Raw genomic sequence first — 21,998 nt, 5'->3', positions numbered from 1 at the left:
AACGCACAAGGTTGGTCAGGCGACCCTACTCCTTGTCACGATGAAATTGAAAAAGAATCAGTAAACCACTCGGATCTGTAGGTAGAAAGATCAAAATTTTGTTTTACATGTCTTTACTACACTTGGATCTGGAAGACATGTTATTTAACTTGTGTTCTGCTTGAAATGAGGGGTCAGCCAATCAAATGGTCTGTCGAATCGTGTGTTTGACCTTTTTTGCCCGGAACTGTGGTGTAGGTGATCGAAAGTATAAAAAACGAAACGAAATATAGATCTGTATTTTAATCAGATTGTGGCATATATAAACAAGTCATAGTTTATAAACACATAAATAAAGAGAAATAAAACTTACGGAGGTAGTAAAAACATAAAGAACTGATGTGGCTCAAAAAATGGAGGAAGATCAGCTGAAGCTCCAGTGAAACTGAAATAAAAAGTTGTACAAACTCTCATATTGTGCACGATCTCTACTCAACACTGCGAAGCAATCAGAATACTGCAGTCGACAGTTTCTGGATCCTGTGGGGTTTTTTGGTTGTCATAGTTACATTCCAGACTGACTGACATCAAAGGGACTGATCAAAAATTTACATATTAGAGTTTAGAGGAGCTAAGCCTCTTTGATTTAAATGGGGTTCATCTGATGAGTTATGCATGATCCCAAAAATCCCCGTTACAGACCCTTTAGCTCTTTTATACCATATTATCACTACTTTTGAAATATTAATTCTTTAAACATACATTATGCAAGAGCAAAATCTGATTATTGCAAGTCTTAATTTAGGCTTCAGATGTTATAGAAATTATAAATAAGATCTTTATTTAAACAACAAGCCCAAAATCAACTCTGTAGACCCACGGATGGCTCGGCTACAGCTCGGATTTAAATAGGATTTCACTATCAATTAATTCAAATATGGCGCATCCTGATGAGAATACGTCAGTTAGATCGAGGCTAAATGATAGAGTCTACTTAGCGAGGCCGCTGTAGAGCATTTCCGCATGCCATTGAAAACTTTACTTGATAATCGAGATATGTAGGTGGAGTTAACGCCTGTCAATCAAACGATCAGTTACGGTATAGGCACATTTTACTACCATTTCTAGTCAAATATTACAACGATGATAACTATGTTCAGAATAAAGTAATTTGACTGGAATTTTCAAAATATTCTTCTTTCATCATCTAATTTTGAACTGTTATAGCAAGAATGGCCAATTCTCTGTAAAAATTTCCCATAATGTATCTTTAAGTTAGGTTCCCACTGTCGTGCGATGCATCAAGATAAGATTGTCTCTATTGAGTGCACGATCTGGTACGTGAAGATACGTTCGGATACGTTTCAATACGACTGACCACAATATATTATAAAACCTGATAGGATCACAATGATTACTCCACCATTAAAACCACAATTTCAATCATAGCATGAATCGTGATATTGGGAACATAGAATATCTAATAAAATGTCAGAAAATTATCCAAGTTAGTATTTTATAGAAATGAGCCACAGAGACTCGGTTAAACTCACTGGAATATTGCTCCTAAAATAGTACCAACCACTATCAGCATACTAAAAATAAATAAAATATTTCAGAATTACTGTAACCTAAGAAATTAATTCATATTGGAGACAGCTGATTTATATGTGTATTGAACACAAAAGGACAGTCTCAGATTTCACAAGTAGAGAGAGAGGGACAGAGAGAGAGAGAGATGGGGTTTAAAGTCCACTTGACACAAACTAGGTCATTTCAAGACTATCATATGGTTCAATTTTATTTCAGTAATTCGCTTGCGCGTAGGTGTATTTACTGTAGCAGTGTGAGGAAACCTATGAAAACCCCCCGGTTGGACAGGCGACCCTACTCCTTGTCACATACAACTGGAGATTCGAAACCACGCCAGTTGACTAAATGATAGACCTTCCTAAATTGTGTAATATTTGTTATTTGTTATTCTAGTCATACAGTGCGACAGTGCCCTATCGGGGTAAACATGTACATTTCAACTTTGACCAGATAGAAAGTGAACAGAAGATTTATTTCAATAGAAATGACCCAAGACAATATTGTTAGGTAGGCAGAATGTCAGTCAGATCATTGAGTAACATGTGAATAATACTACATGTAATTCTGACTGGTAAGAAATAATAGAATTTTATTCTTTAGAGCAGTGGCAGGCAAACTTTCTAGGGGAAGGACAAAACACCAAAGTCTGGAACAAAGCGAGGACCAAACAAGGATTATGAAATGCTGTTTTATGAATAAAGTAATACGGAACAAAGCACTTTTACTGCGCTTTTTATTCAGCTCCAGTTATTATTCAGATAAAAATCAAAACATGTTAACAAATCAAACAATAACGTAAAATGAAAGTAGGCCCAAGTCAAGTGATGCCAATTAGGCAACTAGGCATCTACGTCATTGAGTGACACTGCAAGCTATAAATAGACCTACAAAGATTATTGATCCTACAAAGAGTAATGCCTGTTTAGATTTTGGGCCCAACAATTTTGATTCTTTTATTTCATTTAGTGATAAAATTACTCGTAAATTTTCTGGTGGTCTAATCGGCCGGATAACAAGGCCTCGCACCACAAATTTGGCCCGGGGGTTGTAGATTGCCAACTGTTGTTTTAGAGATTCATATTTTTGGTGCAGAACCAGGATATCATGTAATAATTATTCAATAAAGACAAAATATAAATAAAACTGTTCTTACCAAGATTCAGGCACAATGGATGACAGGTAATTAGCATGATGAAAAACTGCAATAAAAAAATGGCTATAAGACAAAAGATAATATTAAATTGTTTGGACAATTGGTATTCATTGTGTCATATGGTAACTGGGTGTTCATGTAAAAAGACTGATGATATTCTTTCATTGCTTAGGAGGGACCTATGGAAGATTAGTTTTTTTGTTTTTTTGCAAACTAAATACGTTGCCTCATTAAATAAAGTTTTTATTATTATTATTGTTATTATTGAGATTTATAATTATATAATAAATAGTTGTAATTTATATCAAAATTGATGTTTCAGAGTTTCATTCTATTTTCTCTCGATAAACCATGTATGTAAAAGCCATTGTCTGGATTCCATCCTCTGCTCATGTTCAACCCATCTGTAAATGCCCCAATTAGGACATTGAATGTAGCACATATAAGAGAGTGGGAGAGAAATGGTGTTTAGTTTAATGTCCATTCGACACAAACTAGGTCATTTCGGGACTAACACATGGTTCAATTTTATTTCAATAATTCGCTTGCGCGTAGGGGTCTTCAGCAGTGGAAGGAAACTGGAGGACCCGGAAAAAAAACCCACGAGGTTGGACAGGCGTCCCCCTTTCTTGTCACGTACAAGCGGGGAATCGAAACCACGCCAACTGATTCAGTGATAGACCTTATGATACAATGCGCACACACTAACCATCCAACCACCCTGTAGCACATCTACATGTAAAACGAATTTTATCTACTGTATCTATAACTTGTGTATCTGTATCCGTATATATATCCGTATATATATGCCCCTATGCATACACCATGTCATACCAGACAATATAGAAGGTCAGATTAATGTGATTTAACCTACCTAGCTTGCTAAAAAATGCCAGCAAGACAACAACAGTGAAAATTAATGGTTCTTTTACGGCATGTATGTTCCAGACAACAATATGGATTCCATGACCACCTTGATGAGAAGATGTGTTGCCATGACTACTGGAATTGGCATCAGAATTAGAGACGTTATCATGGTGACCTTCTGAACACTTAATGAAAGGTATGCAAACAGCAACTAGCAAAAGCCAAAACCAAATCCGTTCCACCATGATGACAAAAACTGTAATAAAAAAAACAAACACAAAATAAAACTTTTAAGCAATCTTGTTATTATTAATAACAGATAATGTAAAATGAATAATTTGGAAATTTCATTCAAATTACTCTATTGCGAGCGAAGATATTAGCCTTTGAAGGTTTGGCAAGACGTGTGCAATAATTTCAACCACCGTACTGGTTGTTCGAAGCTAAGTCTCGCTCCTCCATTTTTAGCTTAAATCAAAATATGGCTGGGCAGATTTAGCTCTTGCATAAAGTATATTTGATAAAGAGTTGGTCATTCTTTCTATAATAATTCAAAAATAAATGATAAAAAAAAGAAAATATTGAAAATTTCAGTCAAATTACTTTTATTCTGAACGGAGTTGTCACTGGTGGAAGTTTGCACTAGAAATAGGCATCAAATGTGTCCGTACCGGTACCAGCTACGAGAATTGCCGATCGTTTGATTGACAGACGATAACTCGACCCACATATTCCCGATTATCAAGTAACATTCTCAATAGCTATGGTACCCTCGCTTGCTAGGCCTTTCATCACCACTTTCCGGTAGTCAGGTCAGTGACTAACGGTAAACGTTAGCTTGGTCGGCCATTTCTTGATATAATTTTAAATGGACGACTGTTTAAATCCAAGTTGTATCCACGCCATCCGAGGGTCTACAGAGTTGATTTTGAGCTTGTCATATAAATAAAGGTCTAATTAATAATTTCTATAACATCTGAAGCCTAAATAAAGACTTGCAATAGACAGATTTACATGTAGCTCTTGCATAATGTATGCTTAAAAAATCAAAGTTTGCAGTTTTGGCCAAGCAAATGAAACTTAATAATCAATATTGTTCAGGGCCCTGTTTCTCGAAATCTTAACTAAAGATAAAATCCAAATTTTAGTAGATACTTTATCCAATATTATCCAATCAAATTACTAAAATTTGGATTTTATCTTGGTTAAAATTTCATGAAACAGGCCCCTGACTGAATACTAACTATTGAATAACAAAACATGTGGATGACATGCAAGATATATGTACGACTCACTGTGATAGAATACATAACTCTTATTTATTAAAAAGATATTTTAATACTGGTTAACATATTTACAGGTACATATGAACATCATTTGGTTGGGTATCGTATCGTCTAGCTATAGCTGCTTCTCCTCGGCCTCACAGGACCCCTCTGCCCGGTGTCGAGGGCAGACCCTCTCCCGAGGTCCAGGAGACCTCTCAGCCTCTACGGATCTCTCTTGTCCCTCCTCTGTACTTCTTGCCTGCTTGTAAACTAGGCTTTTTATATCGGTTAAGGCACGCCATAGTTAATACCATTAGTAATCAGAACAATGAAAAGTAATTATTAAGATTCAGACAGCTTATCTCTAGACAATATGTTTTAATGCTTGTTACCTAAACCTATCTTACATAATACTATGAAATAACCCTCACACACCTGATGCAGATTACATTTTACAATTAATCTGTCACATGTCCAAAATGAGTTACAAATGAAAAATATAATTTAAAATATGAATTCAAAATACAATAATAAAATTTAGATCCCAAATGATATTGTATTACATCACGCAGTATACAAATGTTAAATCTGGAGCATAGCATCAATCTCCAAGATTCAGCCAAGTCGTGAAAGGAAATATCCTACGTGTACAAGTAATAATTAGAAATTCTTGTAAAATGTTTATTTACAGTCTCATTAAAACACAGATCCTATTTCGTTTTGTTTTTATAGTTCAAAACTTCGTTTTACTTGTCTTCACTACACTAGGATCTGGAAAAGTTGTTATATAACATGCGTTCTAGTTGATGTGAGGAATTAGTCAATGAAACGGTCTGTTATGGCGAGTTCTTGACGAATTCTGCATGGAACGGTGGGTAAGCCCCTAGAAACGTCAACGCTGATTGATTAATCAATGTCTGACGTCATAGGGTCTAAAGCCGCTCGTATGACCCCAGATGCGAACTCCCAGTACAAATGTTCAGATCTTCATGTAGTGTAGGCCATCGAAAGTATAAAAAAACAAAATGAAATATAGATCTGTATTCTAATCAGATTGGTTATTGACTGGTATCTTTCTAGACCCAGGTTAATGATAGATTCCTTTTAAATTTGCAGGTATTGTTCATCATATAGAAAGCATACTCTCTAATTTGAACGGATATCCGCCCCAGTTAGTCAAGAATACCATAAAAGAAACAAAAAAGAAAACCGTTGCTGAACAGCCCAAGCCAGATAAACCACCCATACGGATAACCATCCCGTTTCAAGGAACGTTATCGTACCACATCCGAAGGCTACTCGCAACGACAGGCATCCAAGTCATTTTTTCCAAAGGACGCACGCTTAAAGACCACCTGAAAGCGAATGGTAAACTGCAACCCACCATTCCACTGCCACCTAAAGGATGTGTCTATGAAGTTATGTGCTCATGTGATATGACATACATTGGTGAAACTCGACAACCCCTACCTAAAAGACTCGCCCAGCATAACTCAAGGTCCCCCACAGCAGAATCAGCAGTTGCCCAGCACCTCCAGTCCAATCCAGGCCACAAAATCCAGTCGTCTAAGACCCTAGGCCTCAACCAACACAACGAAAAGACGCGGAAAATCATGGAAGCAATACACATCAGGAGATCCAAACCAGACCTCAATTGCGACACAGGAATATTTCTCCCAAGAGCCTATGATGAACTAATTCTTAACTAATGTGTACATGCTTAGACTTCCATACGTGCTTAAGTTACTCAGTTCGCGTATCATGTGTATTACTTGTTTATTCTCGTTATCCATTTGTAGAACTAATTTTAATAAGTATGTGTGTCAAATGGGAAGGAGTGTGCAGGACATAATTACTTAGAAGCCTGTGGATAGGACTGTGGTGTGGCTTTCCAATATTATAATTTACCACTTATTTATGGTCATTTATGTAATTATCCTTTGTAAACAGTTAAGTGTCTCTTGTACTTATCCTAGGAATAAATGTATCTGTGAGTCTGTCGGAAGGAAGAATGTTGGACTATCATTAGTTGTGCTATGTTGTGTGCATTTTAATACTAATATTTTGTAATTCATTTAAATATGGCTTAACCATTTAATCCCTATGTAGCTCACTACTCCTCTGATGTTTTCGTAACATGTATGGCTTCCCTTTTGTTTGGTTTAATGGTATGTTTACCCCTATTATCAGTCCTTTATTATTCCCTTGATGTACCCTCACCTAGCCAATCACATCATGTATGGTTTCTCATTTGTCATGATTGGTTGTCCAATTAAAATTATTTACCCCTATAATCCGTCATATGTATATTGCCTTTGATCATGTTGTTTTTTAATCCTTTGATCTTGTTGTTGTCATGCATGGTTTCTGAATTGTTGTTATTGCTTGTCTATATATAATTGCTCTACACACTTGTTACTGTACTTGCTTGAAAACGTTGAGAGAATACTCTTCGAAACGTTGCCCAAATAAATCAGTAATTGTTCTTCCATAAGTATGTGTTATAGTTTATTGTATTGTTCATCCTGTCATACCAATGATGGCAAACCACTGATGGCAAATCACTGAAATATCTTCCCGATAATATCTAAAACACTAAAATTCGCCAATACAATAGTTGATCTAAACTTGATGGGACTGTTAATTGGAGCATAAGGACAAAGGTTAGCTGTTTTGCTTGAAAACTGTGAACATAAATGAAAGTTGATGGAAATGAAGAATTAGTCAAATCAATGATTTTGAATAAAAGAGAGAGAGAGAGAGAGAGAGAGAGAGAGAGAGAGAGAGAGAGAGAGGGTTTAATGTCCACTCCACACAAACTACATGTAGGTCATTTTGGGACTAACATATAGTTCAATTTTATTTCAATAATTTGCTCGGCGTAGGGGACTTTAGCAGTAGAAGGAAACCGGAGGACCTGGAGAAACCCATGATGTTGGACAGGCGACCCTACTCCTTGTCACGTACAACCGGGAAATCGAAACTACGTCAGTTGACTCAATGACAGACCTTATGATATAACACACATGCCCGAACCATTCAGCCACCCAACCCCCCTTGGAATAGAAAAACAAATGTTGAGATAATTAATGTGCATCCCACATTCTGAACTATAGTGACCTGCAATCCTTCATAATATTCACTTGTCATTATACAGGATGTTTAACTTGTCCTGTATCATCTACATTGTACTTCAATCAAGAGGCATTATGACTCATACCAACAGAATACATGTAAAATTAATCAATTTTGAATAATATCATTTTAAAATTAAACATGCATTATGCAAGAGCTAAATCTGCCTATTGCAGGTCTTTCTTTAGGCCTGAAATGTTTTCTAAAGTATTAATTAGACATTAATTAATTGATCCAGGCCTTAATCAACACTCGATGGCATCAGATTTCTCCGATATTAAATAGATTAGAATGGTTCAGCGATACTTTGATTTAATCAAATATGGAGCACCAAGACTTAGCTTCGATCAACCAGTACGGTGGTTGAAATTATTGCACACGTCTGTCAAACCTTCAAAGGCTAATATCTTTGCTTGCAATAGAGTAATTTGAATGAAATTTTCAAATTATTCATTTTACATCATCTACTTTCGAACTATTATAGCAAGAATGGCTAGATCTTTATCTAAATCTTACATAATGTATCTTTAACTTTAGATTCACCTAATTATCTAAAGCTAAATATAGGGTGATTTTAACACGATTTTGTTAAAGGGCCATTATGGAAGATTAGATAACAAGTTGACAGGTCGCACTATAATAGTTAAAAATAGATAATGTAGAGGGAATATGCATAAAATGTCAGTCAAATTACTACACTCTGAACCAAGATATTAGCGTTTGAATTTTAGGCCTAGCCTCGATCATCATTATTAATGTCGAACAATAAAAAACATAGTCTCGATTATCCATTTTTGGATTAAATCATCAATGAGCATTGAGCAGCAAATCGGATTAAAATCCAGTGAAAAGCTGACACATAAGATGCCATCGAGAGTTGATTAAGGTTTTTTCATGTTAATTAATGTCTAATTAATAGTTTATATAACATTTCAGGTCTAAAGAAAGACCTGCAATAGACAGATTTAGCTCTTACATAATGTATGTTTAAACACCAAGAACACTAGTCTGAATCTTCTGAAACCGACATCTGATAGGTTAAAATGTGTATCAACCATAGAATGAAGGAATAAAATAGGGTTTAAAGTCTTACTTTTCTGCACCAACTGGGCTAATAAAGACATCCATATGCTACCCAATATGCTATGAGAGAAATTTTACCCAGTAGCTATCCAATTCCAAGTGTCATGGTTTTTTTTTACATGAACACCATGATAAACCTTGGTTTATCATCCCATCCTTGACAGTCCCTCTGTCCTTCACTACTGCCATGGGGAACCACGGTTACCACGCTGGAAAATCCGGGGGGACTTTCTAGAACCAACACCAGGACAGAACCTACTCCTTGTCACGTACAACTGGGGAAACGAAACCACGCCAGTTGACTCAATGACAGACCTTATGATACAGCGCACACGCTAACCATTCGGCCATCCCCCAAACCCCCCAAATGGATAGAACCCCACACCTCCTGGTTAGCGAGTGAGCACCTTTCTCACTGAACCCCATGGGTCATGTGTCGGTAATAAACTGACATGTTTGTTTTAAATTTCGCATGCAATCTAATTTAAACATGTCTGATTGACTGTATTTATGGAATCAAGTCATAACAGAATTTATTTTTCTACTAATCAGTAAATTTCTACAGCACTAATTCCTAAAAGAACACAGTTTTTATGGGAAACAATCACTAGATTTTATTCTAAAAGCATGATGTTTCGTCAAGTATCCTCTTATTGTTATCAAGCACCATGAAAAAAAAAATAGTGATTGTATCTCATAAAAACTGTGTTCCCCGATTGCTTAATGCCACTTAAAAGATTACACAAATTCCTACTAATTCCTAAATCCCTGGGTCCATATAGGGCAGAGAATGCAGGATGTTTATTATACCTACCAACAATAGAACAATTCAATAACTTCCTGTTCAACAGTAGTCAGTGTTTATTACTCTATAACATATCCTGATCACAAGAAATTAAAAATCTAGAAAGACAATTTATTGGTTGTATACATGAATAGTCAATTTGTAATAAATATTAAAACTTAATTCAGCTATAAATTGATTCTACATGTATTTTAAATATACAAAGACAATTTGGTTGTATAGTCAATTTGTAATATATACTATTCAAAAAAAGTAGGGGATATTTGATTTTGGGGGCATAATACTAAAATATGCAAATGACTACGAAAAAAGTCACTATAGAACCTAACAGAAGAAACATTTCCAGTTACATGTGACGCCCATACGCACCAATAAGTACCGCATGGAATGCAGGTGATGCTTGGGATCATCATGGGGGTCCAACCCAAGATTTGCACGACTCTGACTTTGAATGTTACAGTCATTGTGGCATTGAATTCCAGGGTGGAAACATCAGTTTAATTGTTTTAGTGACCAGAAAACAAATTTTGATATGCGTCGGCTTACCCAAAATGAAAGGTTACGTGCCCTTGGCATGCTACAGATCGGCACAACACAGGCGGTTGTGGCGCGGACGATGAATGTTTCTCAGTCTGTCATAAGCAGGCTATGGTCCAGATACCGTGATACACAATCTGTACAGGACAGACCATGCTCAGGTCGACCAAGGGCGACAACTCAAGCCCCGGATCGATTTATCCGTACCTTGGCCTTGAGAAATCGTGTCATCACAGCAAATCAGATCAGCGCTCGTCTTCAAACAGACACTGGTGTGAGAGTGAGTGGCCAGACGATTCGGAATCGACTGCATAGCGGTCACCTTCGCGCCCGACGTCCTCACGTGATCCCTTGTTTGAGAGATCATCACATTCAGGCAAGACGTCGTTGGTGTAGGGATCGTCAACACTGGGATAATCGACGCTGGAGCAATGTGATGTTTTCAGATGAGTCAAGGTTCACTGTTGATTTTTTGGACAGACGTAGGAGGGTGTGGCGTCGTCGAAACGAGCGCTTCCAAGACGTTAACGTCATCAGACATGATCGATTTGGGGGTGGTTCTGTTATGGTGTGGGGAGGCATCACTGTTGCTGGAAGAACGGCTTTACATGTTGTTGCAGGGCGTGTTACAGGCCAGTACTACCTGGACAACATCTTGGCAGTCAATGTTGTGCCGTTCGCACGACGTCATGGCCGCCGTTTCATCTTCCAGGATGACAACGCAAGATGTCACAGGGCCAGGATCGTTACAGGTTACCTCCAACAACAGAACATCACCACATTACCTTGGCCAGCACTGAGTCCCGACCTCTCCCCCATCGAGCATGTCTGGGACATGCTTGGACAGAGGTTACGTCAACGTCAACAACGTCCTGCCAATGTCCAAGAACTTGCTGCTGCGTTGCAACAGGAATGGGACAATCTGGACCAAAATGACCTTAGACGTCTCATTAGGAGTATGCCACGTCGGATCAATGCTTGTTTGGCAAACAGAGGAGGATTTACCCGTTACTGACTTGGTTGTGATGCTGTGGTAACTTTGCTGTTTGACCCCGGGTATCATTTTACCCTTATAATGGTCAGTCTGTGCCTTACTTAGTCTAACGATCATTTGGAATAAATTGACGAATGTGAACTTCATTTCATTTTGTCATTTGTTTCTTCGTCAGTTTCATTAGGTGACTTTAATAACACTTAAAAATCAAATATCCCCTACTTTTTTTGAATAGTATATATTAAAATATAATTCAGCTATAAACTGATTCTATTTTCGATATATGTGTAAGTTGCTATGCAAAGAAAGACACACACACACACACACCATAAGCTAAATCATCCCAGGACCAGTTTCTAGAGAGAACATCCCATCAAGTTTTGAAAAATTACAAAACTCTTTGAGCCATGCACATATTTTTTAATGACAGGATCAATAACTCTGGGAATAATCGACACCTACATTGCAATAAGGGTTCACATAAGTTTGATCATACAGGTTGCAAGTATTTGTTAAAATTCTAAATGTTGTCAGTAGGACACCCTATCGCTGACAGATAGCATGTATATCTGGATCACAGTTTATAAATTCAAATTCAATAATACCAGCTAGTTGCCATGGCATGCTGACTAAATAAGTCAAATATGTATCTTATATTGTATAATAATACTCAATTCTCTTGTTATCGGATCTCTCACCTTTTGTGACAGATGTTGACAAGGAAAGGTTCTGAAACTTTAGGCCCTGTTGTTACATATGTATTTTGTCCTATGGGGTGAATCAATCTGGTTAAAACACAGATTCTATTTCGTTTCGTTATCTATAGTTCAAAATTTCGTTTTACTTGTCTTTACTACACTAGGAGCTGGAAGGGTTCTTATACATGTGTAACCCGCATTCTGGTTGATGTGAGGGATTGGCCAATGAAACAGTCTGTTACAGCGAGTTCTTGCCGTGCGATGCACGGAACTGTGGATATCCTACTAAAAACATCAACATTGATTGCTTAATCAAATGCCTGACATCATATGGTCAAAGCCAATTTTATAACCCCTGATGCATTCTCCCGCTACAACTGGTCAGATCTTCATGTAGATACCATCGAAAGTATTAAAAAAAAAAGAAACAAAATATAGATCTGTATTGAGCATAATAAACAGAATACTTGAAAAATTCTAATTAAAGGGACGTTTCGCTGCTCAGGGGTCCTCTCAATGCTACATGTATCTAGCAAATAATTGTATTTAAAATACAGATGTGACGTCAGCCTTTGATGTTGGCTTACCATTATTTGATAATGGTCTGGCAATGTGCCAAGCATACATTATTTATACTAATTGAAATATTGGACCCACGTGATGTATTTCATATACATGCACATGCTGGATATATAGTGTCTGTACTTTAAATTGTTTAATGATCTCGAGCTTAAGACATTGTGTAGTATATATATAGCGTTTTAGCGTTTAGCGTTTTTAGCGTGTTTCCGATGTACAAGCTTAATAGCAATAATAATGATTTATTAGAAGCCAAAGAGGCATATTTTATTGACAAATATCGGCCAGCTTTAAATGCAAAATTGTAGTAATTTCATTGTATATGATATTAAAGTTATGTTCCCTCTGTGTTACTATGACACTATGACATCATAATCATTATTGTATTACCTAAATGTTGATTATCTGAAGAGCTTAATAAAATAAGCGAAAGTGCTAGTAATCGACAAATAATGTAGTTCTTTTTTCAAAAACTTCTTTATTTTTGTGTATATATATATATATATATATATATATATAGATATTGCCCTCGTCCTAACGCACACGTGCAATATCAATATATCACTTAATGTGATGCACTCAACCATTAAACTACACTTCTGAATGTTTTTATACATTTAGAATTAATTTCATTTTGATATGTAATAATACTGGATTATTCATGAGTATTAGTCAATATGTTGTTAATTGTTTTTGAATAAACATTCTGTATAATTATTACCGTATTTTCATTAATATAATTTGCTTGACATATACATGTAATATATTGAGAGGCTCTCAACAAAACTTTTACTTAGTTGCTGCATTCATAGTGAGTAAAAAGAAAGCTCAAGCAACAAATCTTACTTTGTCTAGGGCAGTGGTTATATGTTTTGTTGCAATTTGAGGAGTTTTCCTGTCATTGTGCATATATTTTATGAAATACCGGCACCTATAAAATATTATAGCCTGCATGTGCTGTTCATTACCGATACCGGTACATCATTTTACATGCCCCCATAAACTGCTACTGTCGAAATCAAATGCCTGGTTAATAATGGTAAAATTAATCGCACTTTTATCTGATGTGCAACGTTGATAATATATAAAATGTGCTTTAGGCATTAGTCAAGTGTGTGCAGTTTTTATACTGGTAACTAGTAAATATTTTAATTAAATCATTCAAAAACACGTTTATTTACCTAATCGTATATGCTCCTAATTCTGTGCCACATCCAGACTGCGGCGTATATAGCTTGCTTATATTTATCTGCTATACAAATCAACAATATACTGCTGAAATGAATAGCCAGTCCACAGAAGCAGCCTTCAATAATATCCTTTTATTATTATCCACTCGGGCATATTTGGGTTGGTATGTGACTCGTGAGGATTTCCCGATTTCCTGAGTGACGCGGTGGGAATCCCCGATGTTAGCAGCGCCCTCCAAAAGAGACATAACTCTGCTGAAACTCCCCAAGCTGACATCTAAAAATGAAACACATTTGAGATTGCCAATTTGTGTTTGTTTAGTCCTTATGAGGACTATATAAGAAGATATATTTGGTTTACTTGAACAATAAACGGGCGCACCATCATGATATTAGCTTGATTAATATCTTTTATGAAAATTTATGACGCAATATTTGTTGTGACAACTATTTTGGGAATTCCCCTATTGTTCTCGATCAAAAAGTTCGTTGGTTAAATTCCCGTGAAACCATCCAGTCTTTGAAATCGAGACTAACTTCAGAGAAACTGAAAGTAAATTTCTTCCTCTCCACAAAGAAGACAGAAAATGGCTGAATGTAGAAGAATGCTACAAGAACATGATGTCAAGCAGGAAGATATTAGTTTTGACGAAGATTCGGAATTTACCGGGTAAAATATATTGATAAGTATATGACTGTGCCCGTTCGTGTGTTCCGAATTTTAGAAAGAAAGGGTTGGTACGTCAGACGGATGCTGTCACTGACACTAGGCCTACTCTCACGGTCACCAATGTTGACGAGCACTTACAAAGTAAAACATTTTTGTGAGGGTCGCATATCATTTTTTCGGGGCTCAAAGTAGTTTTACGAGTCGCCTCATAAATTATAAAATGTCGGCTACTTAAAATTGTGGGCTAGATAAGATAAGATAAGATAAGATTTTATTGTATCATAACACCCATTTCAGGCCGCATACAATTCATATACATGACATAAGTAACATGACAAAAAATAAATAGCAATATACATATATATATTTATAAGAATACTAAACATAAAATACATAGGTTCATGTTAAAAGTGAAAATATCTATCAGAAACATTAAACACCGTCGTACCTCTACCAAGTGAGTTGGTCAAAGGGAAATCCCCATACTATAAGTAGGAAGTGTATTTAGAAACCCGAGACACCACAGGACATGATATTTCTAACTTCTTCTTTTCAGGTAGTCAACATATGCGGTCATACTTTTCTTTCCGTATCGATTTGCTCGTACTTGTACTGTCAGTGACAGTAATTAACTGACGGTCACAAAATTCATTAAAATGTAATCATTAAAATGACTAATACTAACGCGCTGATCCATAGTGAATACCGAGTAAGATTAGGCGGATTATCATCGCGGTAATCCATTTTAGTCCGGACAAAGTTCAATTCGCGCGCGCAGATTACTCATCGGAAATTAGACTGAGATTTGCACATGCGCGGGGGTAATCTGTCCGAGGAGGGTAATCTGCGCTCAACAGAGACAAACACAAAACAGACTGGATTAAAATGTGGACAATGCTAGATAAAGGAAATGAAATGAAATGAAATGGGGTTTAACGTCCTACTGTTCTGCTCCGACCTGAAGACGGGCATACGCCATACAGTGTGCTATGAGGGAAATTTTGCCCAGACAGCGTCACTACGGCCTACTCTTATATCAAATTCCATGCAACTGTCCAGGGATTTTTATGTGAATGCCAATCTGTAGACACGAGACCTCGGTTTTTGGTCCCATACAAACGTCTAGACAGCTGTCATTGTCAGGCCCTCCTTACCAACTATTTCACATTAACTTTGGATTGTCGTTGCTCGTTAATAAGTTGAGTCATTTACATGGAAGACACATCGGGGTTACCACTAATTTTCTTAAGTTTTGCATGGCCCTACTGTATAAGTATGGTCGAGTGGCTAGCGCATGCGCGCTGTATCATAAGGTCTGTCATTGAGTCAACTGGCGTGGTTTCGATTCCCCGGTTGTACGTGACAAGGAGTAAGGTCGCCTGTCCAACATCGTGGTTTCCTTCCACTGCTAAAGACCCCTACGCGCAAGCGAATTATTGAAATAAAATTGAACCATATGTTAGTCTCGAAATTACCTAGTTTGTACCGAGAGGACGTTAAACCCCATTTCTTTCTCTCTGTATAAGTATATTATTTTCTCCATTTTTCCACTTTCAGATTAGAAATGGACGAAGCAATCGAGGAAGCAATGCCGTCTTTGCCTATTCCAAAATCCGCTGCATCTGATGTCACTTCAGATTCAGATTCAAGCAGCGTATACGATAGTTCCTCTGAATCAGGAAATGAGACAAATACAATGTTAGAAACCAAAGGGAAGTACCAAACCAACACGGCCCTGTGTCTTCAACACGGTCTAGCTGATCTCTACATTAATAATCAGATGTGCGATCTTGATGTGAAGGTCGACCGGAAGGTCTTTCATTGCCATCGCGTTGTTTTATCGGCTGTGTCAAATTATTTCAGGACCATGTTTGAATCAGGAATGAAGGAAGCCAACAGTAACAGCATTACTTTGAACTCAATCAGTTCCATGTGTTTTAAGAGTATCTTAGATTTTTTGTATTGTGGTTTTGATATTTTTAACATGGACACTGTAGAGGAAGTCCTGGAAGCATCAATTCTTCTGCAGATGAGGAACCTCGAGGAAGGGTGCATCAAGTTCATGGCGTCAAATCTCGGCACAAACAATTGTTTGGATATTTGGAAACTTTGTGAAAGACACAACTGTCGAGATCTCGCTAAAAAGGCACGAAATATGGCATTGGCACAGTTTGAAAAAGTAATGACCGATACTGATCTGGTCCGTCTCGAACAAGACGTTCTAGTCAGCCTTCTTCAAGACCGAGACTTAAAGTTCAGCAGTGAAGATGTATTGTCAGACGCGATTATGACTTGGGTGGAATCTGATCCTGAAAACAGATCCGGGTCCTTGATGATGTTATTTAAATACATTTGTTTACCGGAAGTAAGTGGCGAATTCCTTTATAAGCGACTCTTGCACAATGACCTTATTAAAGACAACCCAATAATCAAACAAAAAGTGGATGACGCACTCATGTGTCACCTGATACCAACCGAGAAGGATAATGTCATGATGAAGCAAACTACTTTACGCAGTCAAGGAAGATATCGACGAGTTTTGTTGGTAATAGGCGGAAATATAACCGAAGATGACATCTTAAGGAATGTCTCGTGTTGGGATGAGGTGACGGAATGCTGGTACAGTCTTCAATCAGTGCCTCATCATATTGGAGAAGACTTTGCATCCTGCTTTTTGGATAATAATATATATCTCGCTGGTGGTTCGAGAGCACTTGATCAAGCCGTCTGGTACAATCCACAGGAAAATGATTGGCACTCGCTTCCGAATTTAAATCATGGGAGAGAGGGACACTCAATGATAGCCGTTGATAAATGCATCTACATCCTTGGTGGTCGAAGTTTCAAACGAAAAACGACTAATAAGCTTGTAGCAGAGATTGAAAGGTATCATCCAGGCTCCGAAGCGTGGGGTATTGTTGGCGAGCTTGCTCAACCGATTGAATTATTTGCGGTGGGTTCAGTCGATTCAAGAATATTTACATATGGTGGATTTGATGAGAACGGTCCCACCACAAATATTAACTGCTTTGATATATCAACCAAAACCTGTTGCATTATTTTTACCATGCCCATTGTTGAACGTTGTCTCAAATCAGTTCAGTTGCAACCAGACAAGGTACTGCTTGTATCTGGAACTGGCAACGTTTCAGTGCACACCGGCGGTGATACTTTCGAGACTTGCTTCAAGTTGCAAACTTTTAATAGAGAGAGATTTGGATTGACGATAGACGGTGATAGTATTACCGTCGTTGGGGGAATCGGAGCAGGCGTGCGGTCGGAAAAGATTGAAAATCTCTGCATCCAAAACAAAAGGTTAGTCTCAAGGGCGAATCTTTATATTCCGATGGATGGTCTACAAGCCCACTCTGTTGTTTTGGCAACAGAGCACTTATTGCAACACGGCATGAGCATCGGGGAACCCGATTTCGTTGCTTTGAATATACCAGTATCACCAAAAGCAGATATGAAGCCGAAGAGAGTTGTTAAACGAGTATGATCAATTTGATTCGCTGGAGTTGGAGAACAATAGCATAATTAAAAAAAGGAATACAGTTTTTAATCATTTCTTAGAACCGATTGCTCTTCTGCTGGTAGACTCAAGCTACAGTCTGACTTACCTCGATCGCCACAACCTAAATTGTGTCAGTTGACTACGACGAATTAAAGTCATTTACCATATTCTTAGAAGTCTTTGTAACTAATGTCCAGGGCTTGAATTGGATATAGACGTTTCCACATGATGAATATTATGTTTATATGAATATTAGCTCACTATATTCTAAAAATAGATAACAATGAGAGACACAAAATTAAATATTGCATCCGTGGCGGTACCACATCCAGGAAGTGTCGTTAGGAATGATAGTCCCGAAATGACATATTTTGTGTTGAGTGGACGTTAAACCCCATTTCTCTCTCTCCTTTAGGAACGAGTAGAAACACCATTAACATTAAACAATGAATTTCGATAGACAAAATAAATAAAGTTGACCTATTTATTTAGACAATGGGAGACTGTGTTGCAAAGTCAAATGGTATTGATGTCACCACTAATGTATTCATTAATTAGGGTAGCTCATTAACAGTAGAACCTAGAATTCTATGTCCACAGGGGGGGGTTGGATGGCTGAATGGTTAGCGTGCGCGCGCTGTATCATAAAGTCTGTCATTGAGTCGACTGGCGTGGTTTCGAATCCCCGGTTGTACGTGACAAGGAGTATGGTCGCCTGTCCAACCTCGTGGGTTTTCTCCGGGTCCTCCCGTTTCCTCCCACTGCTAAAGACCCCTATGCGCAAGCGAATTATTGAAATAAAATTAAACCATATGTTAGTCCCGAAATGACCTAGTTTGTGTCGAGTGGACGTTAAACCCCATTTCTCTCTCTCTCTCTCTCTCTCTCTCTCTCTCTATGTCCACATATACAGTTGGTTATTACAGTCGAATTTGTCTCCAACATTGGACTAAATAAATATGCCCTTTAACTCATTCTACATTCGATGTTAAAACGCACAACTAGATGTGTTTGGAAGTCAGACCGTAGTAGATTTAGTTTAGCAAATTCAAGCTTTCTTTTAATTATTGGTAGTTCATTTTGATAGTTAAGATTTGTTATAATTATAACCTAGCCATTTTATAGTTTTCATTCTTTATTAAAAATACATTATGGGAGATTAGATAAAGAGCTGACCGTTCTCACTATAATAGTTAAAAACTAGATGATGCAAAGGGAACTTGCTAAAAATATCAGTCAAATTGCTCCACTCTGAACTCAGAATTTAGCGATTGAATTTTAGTCCTAGCCTCGATCATCATTACTAAAGTCGGGACGATAAAAAAAACATAGTCACGATTATCCATTTTTTTTTACATTTAATCATCAGTGAGCGTTGAGCAGCAGGTCAGATTCTAATCCAGTAGATATCACAGGCTAGCGACGATATCGGTAGTTGATTATGGTCTTGATAAGTTAATTAATGTCTAATTAATAATTAAGATAACATTTCAGGCCTTAAGAAAGAACTACAATTGACAGATTTAGCTCCTCCATAATGTATGTTTAATACCATTTATAATAATATATGTTTAATTGTTATCTCCTCATTTATAGTTTTCATTCTTTATTTGTTAAAATTATAGCGTCTTTTTTTGTTGAATTCCATTTATATATTTATTTGTCTTGTATAGATCCGAGGAAGACGTTGTCCGACAAACAAATTAATGCGCTCTTCAATTTGAATTAAAGTTCAAAACAATTAATTTGAAATATTCTGGTGCACATTCTAGTTCAAATTGATAAGCTATAACCTAGACAATAGAGATTTCTGGCAAGTGGAAATTTCCCCATCCGTATCACGTATCCGTATCGTCATGATATGGATGTGTGATACTTTGCGTCAATGTATTTTCAGAGTTTTGGCAGATTTCGACTCGACAGCAATTTTTGGTTTCAGAAAGTTTATAATCCTATATACCATGGAATCCCATCATTTACAGATTTGCAATGTCCCACCTCCCTAAATTTAGCACGTAGATCAACCAGCATGTAGACAGACAATCTTTGTCATCGTTAAAATCACATCAAATATACACCTTGTTGTAGGATACACATAGATTCATAAAAACGCTATGGCACAACATTTCAGCGTCTAAAAGTGCTAAAAACCGAAAAGACGACGATGTTATACGGACATTTTCCGTATGAAAGTTATTCGATGCGTTCTGCCGTATCCATGTGGGGAATCCCATATGAGAAATACACACACATTGATGACGTCACACGCATAATCGATACGGATACGGACTAGGAATTTACGCTCGCCAAAAGTCTCTATTGTCCAAACATAATCCGTGACTCGGATACTGAAGGATAAACGTTACCGGTGCAGTAATGGTCGATCCCCAACTCTGTTTTGCATTAATGCTGGTATATGTAAGCCCAATCTATGTTGCCAATTAGCTCCATTATTTAATTAATTTATTAATAATCGTTTTATATTGTTTTAATTGTTTTAGGTGTACAAGAATGATACATCTGTATTGTTTTCAAATACGTTGCTATGAGCAGCACGCCATTTTAATTAAATATGTTTCAGTATTTTTATGTTGTCATAGTTATTAAAGGTGTGTATACCAACGCTGGGAAATGAGTTGTATATGAACCTGATTACAATAGATGATACCGCTATAACTGTAACATGTAAAACGACATCTCTTATACTGTCCATCAAACTGAGTCATATTAAATTCATATCTGAAAGAATCAGCTGTTAATCACAATATAATCAGGTCCATCTAGATCGACTATGTAGATATTTTACTAGATATAAATCATAGGCGTATCCATAAGAGCTCCTTGCTATGCACGCAAACACGCAACAAAATAGGTCCCTGAAGAGAGGGAGCGAGCGGTCACAAAAATATTCTCGTTTGACTGCCATAAATTAAAGCTGTTGGCCAATCTGAATAATCAGACGTTGATTAATCAATCAGCGTTGACGTTTCTAGTAGTTTACTCACAGTTCCGTGTACAGGACGCCAAGAACTCGCCGTAACAGACCGCTTCATTGGCTAATCCCTCACATTAACCAGAACGCGGCTTATATAACAACTCTTCCAGATCCTAGTGTAGTGACGACAAGTAAAACGAAATTTTGAACTATAAAAAAACGAAACGAAACAGGATCTGTGTTTTAATCCGATTGGCTGTTGGCTAAACATATTAAACCAAGTCTTTTGTCGAATGTGAGCAGCGATGATTGCGTATTCAACGCCCATTTACACCACTAGTGTACCCAAACAGCGGCTAATGTGCTTTGAAAATACCAATAATGAAAATTATATACGATACGTCTTTAACAATTCCCCAGTTGTAAGCAGTAAAGATACAGTACATATCGGTGAATAATATTTACAAACATCTGTAATACTTTTTAACAGTTTTATACGAGGACAGGCAGTGTCTCCCTGAAGAACAAATAAGGTGCCCATTCAAATCCATACCTGAATAACTACTTAAATTAAAATTCAAAAACTAGAGGAAATGAAATAGGGTTTAACGTCCTACTGTTCTGCTCCGACTGGGCTAATGAAGATGGGCACACGTTAAACAGTATGCTATGAGGGAAATTCTGCCCGGTCTACTCTCATATCGAATTCCAACTGCCAAGGGATCTTTTACGCGCACGCCAATGTATACACGGGACCTCGGTTTTTTTGTCCCATCCGAACGACTAGACAGCTGACCTTATCAGGCCCTCAGTCCTGCAACATTGACAAGGGAAAACCACGTCGGAAAATCCCAAGAACTTTCTCGGCCAATGCAGGGATCGAACACGTACGCGACCTCCAGATGTAGCGAGCCAGCTTATTACCCACTTAGCCACAGGGGCTCCCAGAAACTAGAGGAACTTTAGGTTTTTTGGTTGTAAGATGTATGGTCAGACTA

At 37.4% G+C, this 21,998-nt stretch overlaps 2 protein-coding genes across 2 annotated transcripts in view; one reads left to right on the top strand and one right to left on the bottom strand.

The window, feature by feature from the left end:
- Window positions 1-14,036, bottom strand: part of LOC126827725 (Na(+)/H(+) exchanger protein 7) — a 30,980-nt gene extending 16,944 nt beyond the window's left edge. The window contains exons 1-5 of the mRNA XM_056102473.1: window positions 13,873-14,036; window positions 3,600-3,848; window positions 2,726-2,771; window positions 1,533-1,574; window positions 353-424 (exon numbers count right to left, since the gene is read on the bottom strand). Coding sequence (XP_055958448.1) covers window positions 353-424; window positions 1,533-1,574; window positions 2,726-2,771; window positions 3,600-3,837 — 398 coding nt within the window. The 5' untranslated portion in view covers window positions 3,838-3,848; window positions 13,873-14,036. The remainder of the gene's footprint in view (window positions 1-352; window positions 425-1,532; window positions 1,575-2,725; window positions 2,772-3,599; window positions 3,849-13,872) is intronic.
- A 173-nt stretch (window positions 14,037-14,209) lies between these two features.
- LOC126825592 (kelch-like protein 24) lies at window positions 14,210-20,648 on the top strand. Its single transcript, XM_050555264.2, has 2 exons — window positions 14,210-14,551; window positions 16,109-20,648. Exons 1-2 carry the CDS (start codon window positions 14,469-14,471, stop codon window positions 18,048-18,050), a joined length of 2,025 nt encoding a protein of 674 aa, XP_050411221.1. The 5' UTR covers window positions 14,210-14,468; the 3' UTR covers window positions 18,051-20,648.
- Window positions 20,649-21,998: the final 1,350 nt, after the last annotated feature.

Source organism: Patella vulgata, chromosome 1 (genome assembly GCF_932274485.2).
Source record: "Patella vulgata chromosome 1, xgPatVulg1.2, whole genome shotgun sequence".
Lineage (NCBI taxonomy): Eukaryota > Metazoa > Mollusca > Gastropoda > Patellidae > Patella > Patella vulgata.
The sequence above is the reverse complement of the archived record's forward strand: the minus strand, read 5'-3'. Positions and strand labels throughout refer to the sequence as shown.